This window comes from Podarcis pityusensis, assembly GCF_964106645.2.
Source record: "Podarcis pityusensis genome assembly, chromosome: 11".
Lineage (NCBI taxonomy): Eukaryota > Metazoa > Chordata > Lepidosauria > Squamata > Lacertidae > Podarcis > Podarcis pityusensis.
In genome coordinates, this window is record NC_138036.1 from 15,280,608 (window position 1) to 15,297,596 (window position 16,989).

The following is a 16,989-nucleotide window of genomic DNA, read 5'->3' on the forward strand; positions in this document are numbered from 1 at the left end:
GGGATTGGATAGTTACAGAAAGTTGTTACTGTTGCATTGTAGTGGAGCTCTATATAAGCAGGCTGGCTGAACCCTTCAGTTCAGTTCTGTTCTGGGTCTGTGAATAAACAAGAGCTGTTTGAAGAATCGCTGTGTCGTCTGATATGTTCACCCACAACTTAACAAGAGGGTTGTGTGAATGTGGAGAATCTACCCGCTGGTACAAAAGCGAAATTCACATTTATTGAAATCATAGCTGTCAACCGTCCCTATTTTGGCAGGAATGTCCCTTATCCCAGCGCTGTGTCCCGCTGCTGTCCCTTATTGATGATGTCCCTTAAATTTCCCAGGTTTCAAAGGAAGCAGCTCCTCTCCTTCCCTCCCTGCCGGCCAGGGAGGAGGGAGGCTCCAACTGTGTTGCTTTGCTGCGTTGCTCACCCAATAAGGAATCTAAGAACGACTGGGGGGTGGGGCTTGCATGCCTTGTGCCGATCAAATCGGCCGCGTTGCCTGGGTACTCGCCTTTGCTCAGCGCTTCCCAGCGGAGAGGTGACGTTGGTTTCCCTTGCTGCATCCCCTTTGCCGGGTTGTTGTGCTGTGGGAACCACCGCTTGAGGCTTTGTTTGGCTGCTGGCTGGGCTTTCTGCCTTTGGCTTGGAGGGGCTCAGAAGTTGAACATACCTGTGCTTGGAAAATCCCTTATATTGGCTGCTGATCCCTTATTTTTGAGGCTGCTGGTCCCTTATTTTCAAATCCGTAAGTTGACAGCTATGATTGAAATTCACCCATTTTTAGCCCTTGAACAGAAAAAAAAATGGTTCTCCACCCCTGATGTGGGAAGAGAGTAAGACCCAAAGAGAAAACCCTCCAGGTTGCAGTTTCTGGTCATGCCTCGGGAGGTGAGAGTGCTTGAGGACTAGCACCTTGCATTTTATATTTGACACCTCACTATCAAACGCCTTCTCACTCTAACCCCGCCTCTTCCACCAGCGTCATTCACGCACGCAACGCTGATTCCGCGTCTTCAATTCTAACACGGCATCCTTCTTAGCCCCGCCTCCAAATCCCAGCGATGGCTCAATTTGCCACGCCTCTTTACCGCTGGCTTACCTCCTCTAATCCCCGCCCCTTTCCTTTCCCCTCTCGCCAATGAACGACGTCCACGGTTTAACAGACTCTCTCGAATGCTTAGCCGTCCTAAGTACCGCCTGACGCGAGCACCCGAATCCGCTTCCCTCGAACCCGAGTCGAATTGGTTCAGTGCGGCGGTCCTGTACCGTGGCTGGTTTTTGGTTTTTTTAGATAAAATACAAAAATAAGCCTCAACTCTTCTCCCTCCCTGTGACAAAATATCGGTGCTTTCAGGCACTAGCGCGGCCGCCAAGACAGTAAACGGAAAGGGCCCCCTCTCCCCGCGCAGCTGCATTCTGGGAGACGTAGTTCCCCAGGTCTCCGCTGCTGCACCGGGATCGCCGCGAGAGGGGAAAGCGGCGGGACTACAATTCCCAGAAGCCTGCGCGAAAACAGCGTGAGCCCTGTGCCTTGTCCCACCTGGGCCAGCTGCTCTGGGGAATGTGAATGGTCGGCGGCGGCGGCGGCAGGGAGGAGGCTGCTGCTGTGAGTAGAGGTCTCGCGAGCCCCTCTCAAGTGGGGCTCATTTGGGGAAGGGGGCTCTAGGGGAGGGGCTTCTTCCAGCAGAGCCTTGCCCCCCCCTTACTTGGCGACCCTCCTTACCTGCTGGTAGGAGGAGGGGGGGGGGATACACACAAAAATAGGGGGTCTAAAGGGTCTAATTGCCAGGTTGCAATTAAGTTGGCTTGCTTTTGGAACTCAGCGGAGGCTGGGGGCTCGCAGTCTTATATATCTATATTTGCACTGTTTTCAAAAACGAATTAATAATAATAATAATAATATTTAATTTACCAGTCGCTTTATTTTGCAACCCAAAGTTGGTCCTTGGGATAGCTCAATCGGCAGAGCATGAAACTCTTAAATCTCAGGGTCGTGGGTTCGAGTCTCACATCGGGCAAAATATTCCTGCATTGCAAGGACCAGCTGACCCTCGTGGTCCCCTTACAACGCTACTTTTGCATGATGCACCCCAAGCGTATATGGGGGTGGGGTGTTGCTTTCCCCTGCTCCTCCCCATGGTGCTTTGTTTTGGGCTGCCAGTTGGTTCTGACTCTCCAGCCTAATCGTATGGAGTCCGGACATCACCCTGCAACAAGGAGTGAGCAGGGAAGACTTTTGCAACTCATAGACTTGTAGGGGTAGAAAGGGCCAGGAGGGTCTTCTCGTCCAGCCCACTGCAGTGCAGGAATCTTTTGCCCAAGGTGTGCCTCGAATCCACATCCCTGAGATCGAAAGTCTCATGCTCTACCCTTTGCTCTTGGTCATTTTTCATTTCCTTCTATAGGAACAGCTCTGCTAGATCAGGCCAGCGGCCATCCAGTCCTGCAGCTCGTTTTCACATTGTCCAACCAGATTCCTGTGGGAAACCAGGGAGCAGAACCATGAGCACAAGAGTATTCTCTTTCCCTGTGGTTTCCAGGAGCTGCATTACTTCCTCCATCTGTGGAGGTGAAGCATGACTATGGTGGCCAATAGGAATTGATAGCTCTTTCCTCCACGGATTTTTCCCAATCCTCATTTAAAGCCACCCAAGTTTGTGGCATCCCTGTCTCTTGGGGGACACTGGAGGACATTGTTCATGCCACCCCCTCTCTTGCCACACGCTGCTGCAAGGGTGTAAAGGTTGAAGAATACCTAGTGTGGTTTGAGAGGCATCAGATAGACATCCTTGAACTGTTAGTCTTGCAAACTTTGATGTGTGAGCCCAAAGTGATTTCCGCTGCAGTTCTCTGCTGCTAAGTTAAAATGTTGGAAAGTGTGTGCTAACTTCTTAGATTATAAGGACAGGGAAGGCCAGAGCTTAGTGGTAGAGCATGTGTGTTGCAGGCAGATGGTTTCTGGTTCAGTCCTTGGCATCTTCAGACAAAAGGAGCTTAAATAACAGGTCTGGGGGAAACCCCTGTTGAGCTGCTGTCAGACTTCTTAATACTGTCCTAGGCTGACCAAGCATCTCCAGTTAAGATACGCCAAACCTGGGAAATTGAAATGAATCTGCATTTTGTACTACATGCAAGGTGTATTATTCTTTTGTAGTAATTTTGGAAGCAGATATTGTGTGATTTGTGAGGTTTTCATACATATATCTGTTGAACAGTATGAAGTTCTGGTTCCTTGGCAACCCTCCTGCCTTGCTGGCCTGGTGTCATGTTAAGTAACATGAAATGCTTCTGCCAAAAACAAACACTTAAAGAAAATATAGTTGCTTCTAAAGGGGAAGTGTAGTAGTTAAGAAACTGAGTTATGAATCAGGAAGCCTGTGGTTTGAATCTTGCCGCTGCCAAGCTGGTGTCCTTCCAGATGTGCCATACTACAACTCCCAACATCCATGCTCACTGTGCCTGGTGGGAGTTGTAGTCTGACACATCTGGAAGGAAGGGCACCAGGATGGTGAAGACTAGCATAGGTGGTCTACAGTATGAGGTCTAACGATATAAGATTCCCTGAAAGGTAAGTCAATAAGTATTGCAGCTAGATAATGCCCTTTGAGCAGTTGAAAGCAACCATTTATTAAAGTTGGCTAGGGGTGTATTTGAAGGCTGGGGAAGCTGTGGCCCTCCATGTTGTTGGACTACAACTCCCATCATCCCTGACCATTTGCCATGCTGGCTGATGGGAGTTGGTGTCCAACAAGATCCGGAAGGCCAAAGGTTATATATTTTTGTCCTAAGTCTCCCCATACAATTGATACCAGAACGAGGGTTGCAGTTCAGTGTTCACTACAACCTAACCATACTTTTTGCCCACATCCTTTCTGTGAAAGATACACCTGGTAGAATTCACAGCTTTGCACTTCAACCTCGTTTAAGAAAAGTGGACACGGGTGGCGCTGTGGTCTAAACCACTGAGCCTCTTGAAATATGATTATGACTGTGACATGGTTCTATGAAATAATGATATTCGAAACGGCTACATATAATTACTAAGAAATTCAGATGGAAGAGATTTGAGGAAGTCAAATAATATGTTTATGAAGATGGATTTTAATTAGTTAATTAAGTGTTATTGTAGTGATGATTTGTTTTATTTTATGTTCTATATTCTTTTTTCTTTTTCTTTTTTTCTATTTCTCTCTTTTTCCTTTATTATTGTTAATTTTTTCTTTTGCTATGTTTATGTATGGAAAATAATAAATATTATTGTGAAATAAACCACTGAGCCTCTTGGGCTTGCCAATCCAAAGGTTGGTCGTTCAAATCCACATGACAGGGTGAGCTCCCGTTACTCTGTCCCAGCTTCTGCCAACCTAATGGTTCGAAAGCACATCAGTGCAAGTAGATAAATAGTTACTGCTGTGGCGAGAAGGTAAACAGCATTTCCATGTGCTCTGGCTTCCATCACGATGTTCTGTTGTGCCAGAAGCGGTTTAGTTCTGCTGGCCACATGACCTGGAAAGCTGTCTGTGGACAGTGCTGGCTCCCTTGGCCTGAAGCAAGATGAGCGCCGCACCTCATAGTTGCTTTTGACTGGACTTAACCATCCAGTGATGCAGGTGGCGCTGTAGGTTAAACCACAGAGCCTAGGACTTGCCGATCAGAAGGTCGGCTGTTCGAATCCCCATGACGGGGTGAGCTCCCGTTGCTCGGTCCCAGCTCCTGCCAACCTAGCAGTTCAAAAGCACGTCAAGTGCAAGTAGATAAATAGGTACCGCTCCGGCGGGAAGGTAAACGGTGTTTCCGTGCGCTGCTCTGGTTTGCCAGAAGCGGCTTATTCATGCTGGCCACATGACCCGGAAGCTGTACACTGGCTCCCTTGCCCAGTAAAGCGAGATGAGCACCACAACCCCAGAGTCGGTCACGGCTGGACCTAATGGTCAGGGGTCCCTTTACCTTTTTAACCGTCCAGGGGTCCTTTACCTTTTACCTTACTTTACCTAGTTTAAGAATAACATTCCTCTCTCCTTCTCTCTTTCTGTTATTGGCTCCTCAGAAAGCTGCAGCCATGGATATATTTGGTGACCTGCGGCGAATGAACAAGCGCCAGGTAAAAGAAAAGCACAACTACAGTTTGTCTTGTTGCCTGCAAGACCTACCATATTTTTCGCTCTATAAGACGCACCAGACCAGAAGACGCACCTAGTTTTTGGAGGAGGAAAACAAGAAAAAAATATTCTGAATCCCAGAAGCCGGAACAGCAAGAGGGATCACTGCGCAGCGAAAGCAGCGATCCCTCTTGCTGTTCTGGCTTCTGTGATAGCTGCGCAGCCTGCATTTGCTCCATAAGACGCACACACATTTCCCTTTACTTTTTAGGAGGGAAAAAGTGAGTCTTATAGAGCAAAAAATACGGTATATATGTATAAACCTTTATAAAAGCAGTTGCATATTTAAAAACAGCAGGCCATCCAACCACTGTTTAAAAACCTCTTTGGGAGGTTGTAGACTCTCCTTCATTGGAGGTTTTTAAACTGAGGCTGGGTCTATCAGTTGTGATTCCTGTCTTGCTGGGGGTTGGACAGGGGGTTCTTGATGTTTGGGTTATTCCTACCGAGAAACTGAGTATAGCTGGCTTAAACTGGTTCTGTTATCTCTTCTGTCACGGTCATGATGACTATAATAATAGGCCAGAAGGAGCCTGGGCTTCACTTCCTCTTTCAAGCTCTTTTCCTTCTGGTGTTGTGTTCTGTATACAGTGTTAAGGTTTAGTCTTATTTTAAGTTTAAGTTAAGTCTGCTGCAACTGGATTTCTATGGACAGTGCCAACCCTGAATGTATTGGATTTGTGACCATTAAGCTCATTTGCCTTCAGTAGCAGTAATGCTCTGCTGGATGAAATACAATTACCTCTGGTCTGTTTTCTGAGAATCCTGCAACGTGTTTAAGTTGTTACTCGGCTAACTATACAAATATATGTATTTCAAACTATACATTGGATTCTAGTCTGGATCAATATTGAGCAGAATTCCATGGCAGGCTTCTCATTCTGGAAAACAAGAGCTGAAAAGGGTTTGTTTTTCTACTCTTCAGAGTTCCAGTTTCTTTCCTTTCATCCTCCATATTTAAAATCGGTGGGGTTGTGTGTCTGTTTCTCCTCACAGCTGCCCCAAAGCGTCTTAGGAGCAAATAAATGCGGACCCCCCCCCCCCCCGTCATACAGGATGCTGAGAGATAAAATAAGGAAGCCTGGAAGTGCTTGAGAGGAGAATGTTTTGATGGAGGAGAGTTGTTGGGGGTGTGCAAAGAGGATGTAGAACGCAGCTTTTCCTTTTTTTTTTTTACATTTCCGGTCTCTCTTCGGGTGGGTGGGTGATTGATGAAAGGATGATTCATCCAACCCAATTGGTGTCTTAAGAATGTAAGTCAAGTGGAGCTTCCTTTTTGAGGTTAAGCAGTTATGACACTTCTTCCACCACCTGCCCAGCATATAATCCAAGTGTACATTTCACTCCCCACGTCTTGGCTGGAGCTTTTTGTCAGCTTTGTGGCGTCATGGGGAATGTGGGGTGAGCCTCACACCGGCAAGAGCAGTTTGCACGACGGCTTCACTGCATGTCAAAATCACAGATCCACTTGAGCACCTAGTCTAGGGAAGGGCTAACTTATAGGAACACCAGATCAGGTTGCTGCACCATTGAGGTTAGTATTATCTACAATGACCGGCAGCAGCTGGCCAGAGTTTCCAGTAGGGACATTCCCAGCTTTCCCTGGACATGTCAGGAATTGAACTGGGCCGTTCCAAATAATGTTTGTATTCGACTTCCTGACAGTAAGAGCTGTTCGACAGTGGAATTTGCTGCCAAGGAGTGTGGTGGAGTCTCCTTCTTTGGAGGTCTTTAAGCAGAGGCTTGACAACCATATGTCAGGAGTGCTCTGATGGTGTTTCCTGCTTGGCAGGGGATGGACTCGATGGCCCTTGTGGTCTCTTCCAACTCCATGATTCTATGATTCTATGACTAAGCTTATACTCAGGAAAGAACCATTGAAAGTGAATGGACCTTTCCATCTCCATTAATTTCACTGGACGGTATCTTAGAGGGTGCAACAGTTAATTTAACCCACAAGTAGGAATGAACATATAGGCAGCAGATAACACTAAATAAATGAACATTTGAGACAAAAATGGGTGAAATAATAGAATATGCAGCCAGCAGAAGACTACCTAGAATGCCACGGAGAGATGGACTGGGAAGTCTAAGGATAAGGGATAAATGATGGATATTGTATGATGTATATATATATAAGTTGTAAAAATGCATAAGCAACAAAAACCAATAATTTCAATGGACGGTGTCAATATGAAGTACTTCTGCTAGTGCAAGGTTTTCTTCTTGTGCAACAGAACTTCCTCTCCGCCTCTTGGTTCCCTCACTAGATTTGCTTTGTAGGGTTGGGGTAACTTCCAGAACAGTTTTTTTTTGGGGGGGGGGTGACATCGTATGGGCAGAGGAGAAGGGAAGGTTCAGTTGTTCAGCCCCAAGTCCTTGTGCTAACGGAACTAATTCATTAGACACCACCCAATGGGTGATTTTATATTGATCGATCATTTAATTTCTGTACCACTTAATATATTTAAAATATCTCTAAGAGGTGGTACCCAAAAAACTGAAGCAGCAACAGACATCATGCAACAGACATCGTAAACAAAATATTACAAAAGCACACGATTACATATAAAAATGTAACACTAATAAAAAGCTTTATCTATAAATCAATATCCATTTGTTTTCCTTCTGACACACCCTCCCTTTTAGCCACCATGTTCTCACCCAGGGTCCAAACAAACTCTAGCTCAGCTGCTTTTTATTGTGTTGTGTTTTTCTCTCTCTCTGTGTGTGTGCTTTTTTTTAAAAAAAATACCGTATTATTTTAACTTTTGTGAGCAGAGTACATATGTTTCTGGGTGACCACAATAAATCATGGAGGGTGAAGAAAAAAAATGTTCTAGTTTATCTCCCCCCACCCCCCCAGCCTCTGCCTTTGAACAATTTTACCTGTTCTGAAAGAAGCCAGGAAATGAGGCCATCCTTTGGGTTCCTTTTGAGCACTGCACAGCTGCCTTTAGCAGGCAGGTGAAATCTGAGTGCCCTACTTTCCCCTCTGCATTGATCTACTTTCCCCCTCTCTGGGGAGGGCGGCAGTGTTGTGGTCAGGGCACCCCCCTTCCCGGCAGTCTGTTTTTGATTGCCCTGTTTTGTGCAACCCCACCAAGCCGCCTGTTATAAAGGCACGGCGCCCTGGGGAGCCTTCACCTCTGTCGAAGAAGCTCAACGTGTGTCTGTTGAAGATAAAAAGATCCTACAGTATTTACATCTCAGAATGTGCCTCCCCTTTCCTTCCTGGAAGCAAACAATCTCGACCGTTAATAGGTTTCTGCATTGGTTTGGTTCTTTCAAGACTAGCAGCTGTGGCCATTTATGTTTCTGTGCAGTATAATAATCTCTCCCCCTCCCCAAACATACAAGTGGGGGTCACTGTGACTTGTAGAGCTATAAAAGCACAAATGTGGGTTACTGGAGTCCAGTCTTATCAGGAGATTCCCTCGCCCTGGCGCCTCCTTTCACACTTGCTTCCTCGTTCCTTAAAAGTGTTTGGGCTGTGCCATTCACACCCAAGCTAGTTTCCCCAGCTCTGGAGCTGGAGCAATCCCTCTTAAGCCCAGTGCATTCTGTGCTAGTGCCGCCTGTGCTGCTATAACATCAGGAAATGAGAACCCTGCTGGCATCTGTTGGCTTGCTTGCTTAATCTCAGGTTTTTGATCTGCTGTTTCCACTTATCACAGCTCTTCCCTTCCTTACAGCTCTATTACCAAGTCTTAAATTTTGCCATGATTGTGTCTTCGGCGCTGATGATATGGAAAGGCCTTATTGTTATCACTGGGAGTGAGAGTCCTATCGTTGTAGTGCTCAGGTATGCCTATGTCAAACCAAATCGGTTGCTGGGTTAGCGAGTGACCCATAGCTTATGCCCCATTCCGCTCCTAAAATAGTATCTGCAGATCTTGGAAGGAGACCAGGATGTGTGGTTTCTGCAACTGTTGTCTGTCTGATGTATATCCCTAGTTAAGCTTATTCAACCTGTGCATCATGTACCACTTAAAAAAAAAAAAAAAGGCCCAAAATTATTTACAACCAAAGTAAACAGTACAATAAAAATCACATAAGCTTGATTAAAAACAGATTTAGCCCCTGCCTATGGAATGCTCTCAGTCAGTCATTTTATTTGTATGTTGCCTTTCCAGAGTTAAAACCATGCTCAAGGCGGCTTGCAACATATAAAAAAATACACAACTGCAAACACAACAAAAGTAGTAATAAACAATAAATGTAACATCAAGATGTATACAACCAAACTGAGCAATTTGCACATAATTTTTTTATTTAGACAAAATAAATATGTACACAACCAAACTGAGCAATTTGCACCTAATTTTTTTATTTAAACAAAATAAATATGCAAAAGAATTAACAGCAGCACTCCCCCCCCCCCCAACGAAGACCCCAAACAACACTGCAGCCCAAGAGTCGGTTCAGCAGCCTCAGCTTTTGTAGCTGGAGTCAGTCAGGGCGCCCCCCCCCCCGCCAGCCAGGTGGGAAAAGTCCTGCAAGGCAGGGAGCAGGTTGAGCAAGGATTCCAAGTCTCGCAGCCAAGGGAGGTCTGCCAGACACCAACCCTTGTCGTCATTTCATTTCCAGGCAAATACATTTGAAATGTATTTGGGCATTGTGGGATATAGTGCATCTTGGAATGTGAAATACGTCACCTGCCGAATATCAGGGTATGGCTTCAATAGCCTGTGAACATAACTGATTTTTCTTCAGTTACCACTGTAATAGTAATTTTTAAAGAAGAAATCTAGTACCAAGCTTCCTCCCCAACAGAAGAATGATACCGACTTTTTAATTCCTGTTTCTCTTCTTCCCTTTATAGTGGCAGCATGGAGCCAGCCTTCCACAGAGGAGATCTGCTGTTCCTAACAAACTTCCGGGACGACCCCATCAGGGCCGGGGAAATAGTGGTTTTTAAAGTCGAAGGCAGAGATATTCCGATTGTACACAGAGTAATCAAAGTTCACGAAAAGTAATGGCAAAAACAATTCAGTGCTGTCACTGGTGTAGTCATCTTGCTTGGCTGTTAGAATGTAGAATGCTTAGAAGGAATGCAGATTTGCCTTTGAAGTGAAATGGGGAGGGTGAACTGGGCAGGAAATACTTGGGCTAAATGAAGCTAAATGTACATTCCTTAATTTTTAAAAAAGGACGTATTTGGTGCATGTATGTATTGAATGAGTGCTGTCAATGCAGTCAGCCTCGGCTCTCCAAATTACTGGGCTTCTAAAGCACCTGCAGTACTTTCTTTCACTCTGCAGCTGTTCAACCGCTTTTTAAAACATCAGCTCCATAAAGTGGTTCATCACAGAGGACTGCAGACGAAGGGGTTCCTTAATGCAAATGTGCAAGCTCTGGGAAAGGAGGTCATGACCTTTTTGCTCGTCCCCAGACATTCTGCTGCTTCCCTGTACTGAGCTAAGCCATGGCTTTGCTTAGTGTGTGGTTCAAACCTGGGCTTGTGCTCCAGACTTAATCACGAGCTGAAACCAATGTTAGGAACATAGGAGGCTGCCTTACACCAAGTAAAACTATTGGTCCATCTAGCAGACTTAATGTACACTGACTAGCAGCGGGTGCTCTGGGGTTCAGCCAGGGAGTTTGCCCCTGTGGTTTGCACCACCAGACCTTTTGGATCACAGCTTCCCTTTGCCCCAGCCAGCATGGCCAGTGATCAGGAATTATGGGAGTTGTGGTTAAAAGATCCCTGGGCAGAACACAATCCCAGGCTTCTGCCTCTAGCCCAGAGAATGTAAGTCTGGTTGCTATTCCCTCAAAGCTTTTCTGAATTGAAACAACCTCTTTCTTGGACCCCAGATTTCTTGTTACTTTCCCATGTTCAGGTGCCTGTTTTCCAGATCAAGAAACACCCTTATTTCTCTTTAACCACATTAGGGCAGGCATCTAGTAACTAAACAGATAACTCTTTGTTTTGCCCAAAGTAAATTATTAACAGCCCAGGGAGAAATAGGTGCTTAGATCTGTCAGTAAGAGTCAGAAATGAAGGTCTCGATATTTATTAAAGGCAGCAGGAAGGGCAGATTGGTACCTTATCCGTTCGGTTTTGCAAACATTCTAATGGGCGACTTCCAGGTGTGGCTCCACAACGCGTTTGCCGTCTTGTTGTTTTGGCAGGGAAAACGGCAACATCAAATTTCTGACCAAGGGCGACAATAACGAAGTTGACGACAGAGGCTTGTACAAAGAAGGCCAGAACTGGCTTGAGAAGAAGGACGTTGTTGGCAGGGCGCGAGGGTGAGTGTGGCTGCAGGGTGGGCTGTGCTGCCCCTGAAATGAAGGGCAATAGGTGGGTGACTTTTGAAAGCAGGGCTGAAGCAAACCTCTTTAGCAGGAGTGGGAAGGCTTTTTCAGATCACAGACCCTGTTCCTTTCTGGGCTACTACCTGGGGGCAGGCAGGACCCGGAAGAAAAAGCGGTCAGAGCAAAAAGTGTATTTTTTTATCATTGTATGAAGGTCTAGTTTCTACAACAGGAGTCGGCAACCGTTTTCAGCTGTGGGCCGGTCCACTGTCCCTTAGACCGTGTGGTGGGCCGGACTATTTTTTTTTGGGGGGGGGGGAGAACGAATTCCTATGCCCCACAAATAACCCAGAGATGCATTTTAAATAAAAGGACACATTCTACTCATGTAAAAACACGCTGCTTCCTGGACCGTCTGCGGACTGGATTGAGAAGGTGATAGGGCCCCCGGGCCTTAGGTTGCCTACCCCTGTTCTACACCCTCACATGCCCCTCTCCCTCCTGCACCCAGTCAAGCAAGAGGCATTATCAGCATTCACAGACTTATTTCAGCAAGGGAAAAATACTCAGGGAGGGTTCAAAGCAGGGCTGGTAAGGAGAGCAGCCTGGGGATTTTCCTGAGGGTCAGGTAGAAAGGCCTGGAGGGCTGCATCTTCCTTCCCACCCCTGCTGCAGAGGCATTCTGTGTAGACTCAGAATGGACCTCTTAGGGTCATCTAGTCCAACCCCCTGCAATGCAGGAATCTCAGCTAAAGCATCCGTGGCAGGTGGTCATCCAATCTCTGCTTAAAAACCTCCAAGGAAGGAGAGTCCATCACCTTCCAAGGGCTCTTACGGTCAGAGACTTCCTCCTGATGTTGAGTTGGAATCTCCTTTCTTGTAACTTGAAGCCATTGGTTCGAGTCCTACCCTCCAGGGCAGGAGAAAACAAGCGCTTGCTCTCCATCTTCCATGTGACAGTCTTTTAAGATATTTGAAGGTAGCTCTCCTCTCTCCTCCCAGTCTCCTCTTTTCCAGGCTAAACATGCTGAGTGGACTGTTTCCCCCCGTGTCAGATTTTTGGATTTCTGTGAAAAAAAATCTTTCCATGCCAGCATTAGTGAGTCTTAATTGCACCGCCGTATTTTCCTTTGCCCGTGAATACTCCGCTCTCATTTGGACCACGCAAAGCTTTCTGCAGTGCTACATAAACTGTTATCTGTCTTGTGTGCATTTATTTTGCTCAAATCAGCGCTTGTCTCTCTGGAGGGAGGATGTGGGCTGTTCTGGGCCAACTGATCCCTGACTTCCTGGCCGTTACATACATTCAAATGGACTGTTCGTTTTCAGCCTTTATTTATTCTACTTCTATCAGTTTTAGCCATCAGATTCTCAAACTATACTAGCCAAAAGGGCTAGAAACCTTTTTCTCCTTTAATGGTGAATTCTGATATTTGAAGCTCCTGAGGCTTGTACCTGGTCTGGCTTAAATATAAAAATAAAAGCATAAAATGCTACATTAAGTCAGGCTATTTTGAAATGACTTTATGCTATTCTGTTTAACCTCCACGAATCAGGTTTTTGCCGTATGTTGGAATGGTGACCATAATCATGAACGACTATCCAAAATTTAAGGTAAGTAAAGATTTAACTTTGGGGCCAATAACTTTTTCGGCAAAGAAGCAATTCTTTCGCCAACCAGTCTGCAAACTTGCATGAACAGATTCCCTGTTAGAGAGAAGATTGTGCTTGGAAGATTTTATCACGCCTACTTCCTTTTGCCACTAAAGGCTCATGTTTCAGATATGGGATAATTTTGGTCTGCACACAGTGGGCTCAGTGCATTGACGGATTTATTTTATAAAATTTATACACCGCTTGATGGTAAATAAGAAAAACCAAATGCTGATGCAGCGAAAGCCAGTATCATTAAAGTGAATGGGAATTACGCAAAACTACCAGTCGTCTGTTGTGTAGCTCCCATTAATTTCAGTGGAGTTTGTGAAGCAGAGGTCCCTAGCACCCGACTGTCTATGTACAAAGCCTCAATTCCCTGATTTTTTTAAAAAATATACTGTACTCAAGGAAATGTTCGCCTTATGCAGATGTCATTCCCGTTTCATATTTCTGAGGGCAGCATCTTGCTTTGCATCAAGGATCATGCTGGAGAATTTTTGCGAGCATGAGTATTCAAATAGAGCAGTGTTTTTATTTTCCCTGTTCTCAATACGCCACAGAGAAAACTAGCCATGTGTCACATTTACAAATAAGCTTTTTATTCTTTTTTGTTTTGCTCAACAGAATGTTTTTAAATTCCCGACAATGTTGCTATAGGCAGTATTAAAATAAACCTTGCTTTTGTATAGCTGTAGATATAATTTCCACACATAATTAGTCATGCGGTAATACTGTGCGTTCTGTGACTCCGTTAGATTTCAGTTTTAATCATTATTTGAAACACACCAAGGGTCAAATATTAGATCTCTAATCAAGTAAGAATACATCTACATGCATAAGTATATGCACTCTTATTCAGAGGCCCATGTGCCCTCCAGTGGCGCCCAGAATTCCTGCTCCGTTCACTTCAGTCATGAGTGCAGCTTCACTCACACATAGGGATGTACATAGAGTCCAGGTTTATACATAATTGGAAGCCATAGTTCATTTAACCAGCCATGAATGAAATACATTGCTTCTCCAAAGTTAGTCTGTTTCCAGCTTTGTAGTTTAGTGAGCATCTGGTGGTTGAATCACTTTTAAGGATGGGTTCACACATAACACCAAACCATAGCTTTTTAAAAAACCAAACCAAACCAAACCCAAGGTTCATGGTTGCAGTTTGTGGTTTGTTGGCAGTGAACAAACCATAGTTAAGCTTTGGGCAGGATTTGCACATAATGCCGAACCATGGTTTAATAGACCATGGAATGGTAAACCATGGTTTAGTGTTATGTGTGAACCAGGCGAAAGTGAATTACTCCACTGGAAGGGATATTGGCCAGTCGGGAATCCACGTTCGTTCACATTGCAGACAATTTCGACCTATCCTTTGCTTTTCAGAAACTGGTGCCAGTACTATATTGAAAACTTATTCTGAAACAGGATCTGATTTTTGACATCTGAGATGCAAAGAGTTATGTTAGATACCAAAGTAATCTATATGTTTTGTTTGCAGTACGCTCTCCTGGCTGTCATGGGCGCGTATGTCCTCCTGAAACGAGAATCATAAAAGACTGAACATGGAACTGCCTTGCGCAACTCTTGAGCGTAGATATACAAAGAGATACTAATATATTTGAACCGTCCCTGTGTCTGTACAAAATATTTCATGGTCCGCAGACAATACTGTCCCAATGAATTTTCCTGTCCGTGCCACAATCTTAACCCATTTTTGTGTGCATAAGTCCTACTGGTTGCATCTGAACGAACCTCTAAGTGTTCTTACAACTGGATCACAAACACTGTCCACTGGTATTTTGTTTACAATATTGTTTTGAGTTTCTTCATGTTTTCACGGTTGCTTTTCAGCAAGGCATATAAATGGGCAGAATGACTGGGAGGGAGGGTTCAATATCATGGAAATTTCAGCGCTCAGGGTGGGGCAGGGGGCTGGTTAAACGTTCCAGAACTAGGCCAAACATCTAGGTGAAACAGATCTTCACTGCATGGATATGGTTGCTTGGAAGCATTTTAGACAGTAACTCAATGGCGTTTGAGTCTTGAGTTCCCTTTGGTTATATCTTAGCTAAGAAGCCCATTGATGAAGTTCTCCCTGTGCCGTTTCAATCCTGTTTCACTAGGTATTTTTGTCAAGCCACACATAGTTCATTCTTGTAAGTAGGTTCACCAAGTATTCCAGCATCCTATCACAATTCTTCTGATTATATATATAGTGGCTCGTTTGTGAGAGGAGACTTTTCTGTCGCAAAATTGTACTGCTGGACTGGGCTTGTCTGAGAAGAGCAGGTTAAGTTGACAATCTTGGCTCTCGGTGGCTTGAGATGAGCTTGTGTTATTCTCCCATAGACGAGGAAGAGCCCCCTGCAGATTCATCGAGGTGGTTCTGCTCCTCCCTGGGTAGCGCAGTCATCTGCATCATTCTGCCCACGAGAACTTGGACCACACACAAGGTGCAGATGCATGAGAAAATTGTCACCAGTAACCAACCAGGAACATTCCTGTGTTTGAAGACACCCACACTGCCTTGTGCGAATTAGCAACAGATGCAGCTCACGTCTTGCAGTCTGTGGTCCACGAGATCCTAAACCTCTGGAAGACCGATCAGGTCCACTCAAGCCTGCTGAGAAGCTGATGTGGCATCCCAGGATTTCAGTGTACATCACTGATCTCTCCTTCCCCCAGGAGTAAAGCACTGGGTGAGGAGGATCAATATACTTGCTTACTAAAGAACCCAGAAACTCCACATTCTGAGCTACGTGACATGCAGTTGTGCACATGTGTACATCTTCTGCAGACTTGCTATTTCTCTCAGGAGCTGCTTCTTGGGGTAGGGGGAAGGAATCCCATAGTTTGGAGGACACTTCAAGGCCCATCTCTTGAGAAAAACCTGGATTGGGACCAACCAAAATGTGGGGAACTTTTGGGTCACCTGGAACTCTTGGTTAGGCAAGATGTCACCCAAAACTAGGTGGTAGGATTAAGTTGGAAAGGAAAGGCAAAATGTTGTCTCCATGAGGTAAAATAAAAGGCATTACCCAACCAAGTTTTTCTCTTATGGACCAAAACTTTGGCTTTATAGTGTGGAAAGTGATGCTGAGGTACGAGTATTATGGATTGCTCCAAGATTCACCTGTAGAAATTAATAGACCTGCAGGAATGTAGCATAAAGAGCTTTCTTGTGGGTGATTTAAACCTGTCCAACAGTTGTGGCTTGTTCCAAATCTCTCCCGGAAAATGGCATTTTGTATCGGTGCTCAGAATCTCCGATTGTTCACACTCTCCCATGTTAAGAGCACTCCTCCTGCCCATTTTGGGCTTTTTACAATCCCTTCATGGCCTTAGAGAAGTCACTTTAACAATGTGAATAATATTTGTGTGTGGGTTTTTTGTTTTTTTTTAATTCTTGAAGAATACTTTTGCCTTTCTGCATAATCACGGTTATAAATGTTGTCCGCTCCACGAATCTGCCTGCCTTTAAAAGTAAAGAAAGTTCACTGTTATGAAGATTTGTGTGAAAGGACCTACAGAGAAGCGTTAAGTGAAAAGTGGAAGTTCAGCTGGGTCTTTGGGACATGGGACATAATAAATGTGGTGGCCCCGAAAACATCTCATTCATTTGTCTTATCATGCTATGCAATAATATCATTAAAGACTTGCTGTCTTGGTCTATGATTCACTGTGGTTATTCCCCCCCCCCCCCCATTTCTGCTGGAGTCATCTCTGCTTAGCTCTTTATGGTTGATGATGGTGATGATTCAAAAAGAAACCCAGTTACAGCCCCCTTCCCCTCCTCCCCTTTCTGTACTTTTAGGTTGGGGGGTGGTGGGAACAGAATTGGGGGAAATTGCTGTTGCACTTGGGTCTTGCTTGTGGACTCCCCTTGAGTATATGGCCACTGTGAGACCAGAATACTGGAG

General features: G+C 45.1%; 1 protein-coding gene across 3 annotated transcripts; it reads left to right on the forward strand.

Moving 5' to 3' along the window:
• Positions 1-1,452: 1,452 nt before the first annotated feature.
• On the forward strand, positions 1,453-16,744 carry SEC11C (SEC11 homolog C, signal peptidase complex subunit). Of its 3 annotated transcripts, none has more exons than XM_080973807.1 (7): positions 1,453-1,596; positions 5,038-5,091; positions 8,845-8,954; positions 9,975-10,124; positions 11,288-11,407; positions 12,970-13,027; positions 13,498-14,540. In XM_080973807.1, the coding sequence occupies exons 1-7, from the start codon at positions 1,558-1,560 to the stop codon at positions 13,576-13,578; spliced, it is 612 nt and encodes a 203-aa protein (XP_080829933.1). In that variant the 5' UTR covers positions 1,453-1,557; the 3' UTR covers positions 13,579-14,540. The 3 variants fall into 3 exon arrangements, with proteins under 3 accessions (XP_080829933.1, XP_080829931.1, XP_080829932.1); XM_080973805.1 differs by having other exon boundaries at positions 1,487-1,626; positions 13,498-14,542; XM_080973806.1 differs by lacking the exon at positions 13,498-14,540 and adding an exon at positions 14,568-16,744 and having other exon boundaries at positions 1,492-1,626.
• The last annotated feature ends 245 nt before the right edge of the window (positions 16,745-16,989 follow it).